Source organism: Triticum urartu, chromosome 2A, assembly GCF_056163025.1.
Source record: "Triticum urartu cultivar PI428250 chromosome 2A, HENAU_Tu73, whole genome shotgun sequence".
Taxonomy (NCBI): Eukaryota; Viridiplantae; Streptophyta; class Magnoliopsida; order Poales; family Poaceae; genus Triticum; species Triticum urartu.
In genome coordinates, this window is record NC_141874.1 from 730,133,404 (window position 1) to 730,138,939 (window position 5,536).

Genomic DNA, 5,536 nt, shown 5'->3' on the forward strand with positions numbered 1-5,536 from the left:
TCCTATATCTTCATTGTTACGTACAATCTTGCATAGATTCTTTAGTTTCTTTATTAAAAACCGTGATTTTTTTTAGGTGTCAAAAACCGTGATTAGATTTAGAGATTAGGTGGGTTGTACAATGGGCTGGGCAATTCCCAAACCTACACAGATGAGCACGTGCAACTAGGAAGGCCCAAGGCCAAGCAACCCAACTAACTCCCACTTGGGGCGGATTGGTTGGTAGCAATGGTAGGTAGACGTGTCGCTCGCTCCCATCTCCTATCCGCGCATTCGTGGCCATCCATCCTCCCGTCCAATGGACCTAACCCCCTCCTCCCAACGGCCAGCTTTCCCTTACTTACCCACCCTTCCCGCCTATATATCCCGTCGCCCACACTCTCATGGCACCACAACACACCACGCCAGTACAAGCGGCGCCTGTCATTTGTCTACCGCCTGCTAGCTGCTTCCCTCTGCGTCCGGCGAACTTAGACGTCACACAGCCGGCCACTGGTGCGACAACTCCTAGCTCGTCGGCCGCTGGTACGTGCGTACGTAGATCCATCGATGGCGGCCACCATGACCGTCGAGGAGGTGAGGAAGGCGCAGCGGGCGGAGGGGCCGGCCACCGTGCTCGCCATCGGCACGGCGACGCCCGCGAACTGCGTGTACCAGGCCGACTACCCGGACTACTACTTCAAGATCACCAAGAGCGACCACATGGCCGACCTCAAGGAGAAGTTCAAGAGGATGTGTAAGTCTATGTTCACCGTCTCTGTGTTCGGGCGTGCATGCACGGCTTGTTTCCCATAACGGCGCTACTATACAGTAATATACATGTGTCTGCATGGATGTCAATATTTTACTCCTTATATTAATTCCCGTAAACTTTTGTTGATAGTTAGAAAATAAGTACTGGGAGGCACATCGATCACTAGCAATAAGCCAAGTACTAGCCATGGATCGGAGTAGCATATATACGTGAAACGACGAACACAATAAGCATGGCCATGAAAACTGGGTAACGGCCGCACACGCCGAACCTGTTGTCCATTTAACTGTTTATTCTATTTTTAGCTGCAAGTTAGGTAAATATGTATACTTTTTTTTTGAAATATGTATACTCCTGCACGTAATTCTTTTTTGATAACCCTGCACGTGGGTAGCACACTCGAGTGTCTCGCCTCCTACTCCCTCCATTCCTAAATATAAATCTTTGTAGAGATTTCATTATGAACCACATAAGGATGTATATAGATGTATTTTAGAGTGTATATTCACTCATTTCGCTCCGTATGTAGTCCATAGAAGAATCTCCACAAAGCCTTATATTTACGAACGGAAGGAGTACATATCAGTAGCATGCATGCATGTTTAAAGGTCAACACTCATCAGTGTTACAGTGGATCGGTTAACCTATGAACGGGTTGATTACAGAACGTGTTTATATGTGGACTAATTTCCTTAGATGCACCAAAATTAATTACCGGTTGGTCGAACAATATGTTCCCATATCTCATGTATTTAATTTTTTCAGTTGAAGCATTTAAATAGAAAACAAAACTGATTTTCAGAAGAAAACAACGACAGCGGTTTTTTTTTTGCAGGGTAAAGGGAGTTTTATTCCATCTAGTGACAAGATTGCACTCCTAATTAATACAAGATCGTGAGTTGACAATGATTTGCAAAATATCTAATAGTAGTATTGCGTTGATTTCCTGAAAAGAATATCAGTTTTACAAAAAATAGACATGTTTGCATGAACCGCCAAAAAACTAATAATTTCTAAAGACAAGCAATTAATCCAGAATGTCACTACCGGACGCGATTATGACTTGACACTGTACCTAGAACTTTTCTTTTGAGTGCACTCTGTACCTAGAACTAGTGGGCCACTCGACAAAGAAAGTACCAGCAAGTACTGGAAACATGAGCGAATCCTTGAGTTGACTTGAGAGCTAATCTCTACATTAGTTTCTTCAAATAGAAATTAACCTCCTACATTAAAGAGAGAGAGAAACCCAAATGTAGACATCGCTTGCACACCTAATTAACCCATGAATACTTGTCTCCTGTCTGGTTTGCCTTTTCTTGGTCTGGACACGCGAGCGAGCTAACTCTGCCTGCCTGCGGGCCTTGATTCGATTTGCAGGTGACAAGTCGCAGATCAGGAAGAGATATATGCACCTAACGGAGGAGATCCTTCAGGAGAACCCCAACATGTGCGCCTACATGGCGCCCTCCCTGGACGCGCGCCAGGACATCGTCGTCGTCGAGGTCCCCAAGCTCGGCAAGGCGGCCGCGCAGAAGGCCATCAAGGAGTGGGGCCAGCCGCGCTCCAAGATCACCCACCTCGTCTTCTGCACCACCTCCGGCGTCGACATGCCCGGCGCCGACTACCAGCTCACCAAGATGCTCGGCCTCCGCCCCTCCGTCAAGCGCCTCATGATGTACCAGCAGGGCTGCTTCGCCGGCGGCACCGTGCTCCGCCTCGCCAAGGACCTCGCCGAGAACAACCGCGGCGCGCGCGTGCTCGTCGTCTGCTCCGAGATCACCGCCGTCACCTTCCGCGGCCCGCACGAGTCCCACCTCGACTCCCTCGTCGGCCAGGCGCTCTTCGGCGATGGTGCGGCCGCGGTGATCATCGGCGCCGACCCCGACGTGTCCGTGGAGCGTCCCCTGTTCCAGCTCGTGTCCGCGAGCCAGACCATCCTGCCGGACTCGGAGGGCGCCATCGACGGCCACCTCCGGGAGGTCGGCCTCACCTTCCACCTGCTCAAGGACGTGCCCGGGCTCATCTCCAAGAACATCGAGCGTGCCCTAGAGGAGGCCTTCAAGCCACTCGGCATCGACGACTGGAACTCCGTCTTCTGGATAGCGCACCCAGGCGGCCCGGCGATCCTTGACATGGTGGAGGCCAAGGTAAACCTCAACAAGGAGCGGATGCGCGCGACCAGGCATGTCCTCTCCGAATACGGCAACATGTCCAGTGCCTGCGTCCTCTTCATCATGGATGAGATGCGCAAGCGCTCCGCCGAGGATGGTCACGCCACAACCGGCGAGGGAATGGACTGGGGCGTCCTCTTCGGCTTCGGCCCCGGCCTCACGGTGGAGACCGTCGTCCTCCACAGCGTCCCCATCACCGCCGGGGCAACCGCATGATCATCGCTCCTTATCCATTTATCTTCCTCATGCATGGAAAAACCTACGTACTACGTACAGCAGCTTCTACACTGCCGATCGAGTTTGTACCATATATATTCTACCGTACGTGCGTGGTTTGTATGTGTTGGTAGAAGATGCATTCTCCTGTTAGTCTGTGTCGCGCACGCCGTTGCATACTTTCTAGTAGTAACACAACCGAGCTTTTACAGGTTTATTATAAGCAAAGTGTGGTCATAATGTGGAGTGTGAGGTGTATTACCTGTGTACGAAAAGATTGGCTGTTCAATTTGAACCTTATGTGGTTGGAAAGCAAATGGTGATTCTTTCAAAGCTTTATTGAAATACATATTCTCCTCTTTCCTACTTTTTGTTTATGAATATAATGATTTATTTAATTCATAAATGCAGTGTCAAAAGCGTTCTTATATTATGGGACGGAGGGAGTACAGACCATAATGAACACACTCGTCCGGCCTCTAAAAGTACCCAGCCTCACTATAGGAATCATATAGTCCGACACATATTACTCAGCAAGCACATATAGCATGACAACCTCATAGGTCCATATATAGAAGCAACAAGTCACATATATAAGTATATAACACTCTCCAACAAGCATACATATAGCATGACAACCTCATATAGGTCCATAGCATAATAAGAATACAAGCAACATAGATACTCCAAGAACAAGTTTAAAACCAACAAGCAGCATAGACACTCCAAGAAATGCAATGAGCTTCACCGTCGACAGCATCCGCAATGAAAGCTACAAGTTCAGAAGCACATGCATGAGTTTGCAAGTTCAAATGTCAAACAAGCTACTAGGGGTAAGTTTCAAGCTCTTTATCAAAAGATGTGCACACCTAAGTTAGAATGTGTTGCTTATGGCATTTGTGAGAATATATTAGTGGTGTGGAAGTTGTGTCTATGGACACAAAATCATATAATTTATGAGAAAGCGATGATGACATCAATGGTGGTTGCTTATCTCATCGAAAGAGGTGACTTTTCATTGCAATCAAATGCAAGCAATCATATCAAAAACTAGCCTGGCATGGAGTCATTATTGCCTGGAGATCAAAGGGGCATGAGTTGTAGGCGTCACTGGCTTCCTTGCGCAGGGCCATATGCACCTCCTTGCATATTATATTGTTCGATCCAACACTCGGATTGAGATGTAAACATGAGACGGTAAGATGTATTAGGTAAGGATGAAAATGGTGATTGAAAAGTATCGGAAGAGAACTCACAAAGTTGAAGTTAGGAAGAGGAGGAAGGATCTTGCAGATCTCCGCCTTGCATAGCCCCTATACTCAACATACCTTTGTTGTGCATGTATGGTTACATGTTCTAAGCTGATTGATGGATGGAATCATAGTATACTATGGTAAAGAACTTGCCATGAAAAGGAGTGTAAACCTTCCATTGTAGGCTACATGTTGTAGTGCCAATATCTCCTACATCTGCTGGATTTGGGGTGACCTTCCTCCGTCTTTCTTTGGGCCTCTTCCGCCTATCTCTCGGGCTCCTCCAATAGTCCCGCTTCTTCATCCACGCGAGCCTACATTATGTCCTCGCAGGGTCATCACCGTTGCAATGCAATCATGTAATTATGTGTAAGATCAATGAAGAAGAACATAACTGCATTGAGTTAAGCAACTGCCGCCAGCTCCAACAAAAAAATTGACTTTTGATCATCGTCAGATGGTCCATAAACCATGGTCATCCAAAATGATTTTCTACTACTAATGATCTCTACTTGAACCGTGATAGATAAACTAGCTATGGCGCGAGAAACTATGTTCACCATCCTTCAACAAAACAGAGAGACCATCCGCCACAAATAAAAACAGGAACGGTGAAAGTGGATCACTTTGCCGAAGCTCGCGCGATGGTGCAAACGAATCCAACAGGGTTCCATTAAATTTGACCGTGTATAGTGAATCATATGGTGTTACTCCCTCTCAATATTTGTTGTGATAGATTGAGTCTTGCTCTTTGAGGTTTCACCAGACTGAATATTTTGGATTTGATATCACTTGGTGTATGTCCTACATGTGGATACCCATGGTGATAATGGGGTATTCTATTGAGTAACTTGATATATGTTTTGGTAATCAACTTGTGGATTCCCATGGTGCAATTGAGGTAATCTATTTTTAATATTAATTGGCAGAATTTTGTTCGATTTTATTAACACTTTTTAGTATGTGAACTTTTAATTGTCATTCCTGTTTTTTATGTTGATAACTGGAACATGGTAACTTACAAGCACCCGGCTAGCCCTCTGTCCTCCGCCTAGCGCGGCCGTCCGCCCGACCGGGCACAAAGAACACATCATTCTTTTTCCATCCCCACAAATAACATAATCTTGTAGGAAAGACAC

At 46.6% G+C, this 5,536-nt stretch overlaps 1 protein-coding gene across 1 annotated transcript; it reads left to right on the forward strand.

Moving 5' to 3' along the window:
* The first annotated feature begins 368 nt into the window (after positions 1-368).
* Positions 369-3,493, forward strand: LOC125540157 (chalcone synthase 2). Its single transcript, XM_048703744.2, has 2 exons — positions 369-736; positions 2,135-3,493. Exons 1-2 carry the CDS (start codon positions 550-552, stop codon positions 3,142-3,144), a joined length of 1,197 nt encoding a protein of 398 aa, XP_048559701.1. The 5' UTR covers positions 369-549; the 3' UTR covers positions 3,145-3,493.
* The last annotated feature ends 2,043 nt before the right edge of the window (positions 3,494-5,536 follow it).

What these genes read in the sequence shown, in the direction of transcription:
- LOC125540157 (XM_048703744.2), top strand. Translation starts at nt 550, where the DNA reads ATGGCGGCCACCATGACCGTCGAGGAGGTGAGGAAGGCGCAGCGGGCG. An exon ending in GGAGAAGTTCAAGAGGATGT is followed by an intron (nt 737 to 2,134) that starts GTAAGTCTATGT and finishes TTCGATTTGCAG; the next exon opens with GTGACAAGTCGCAGATCAGG.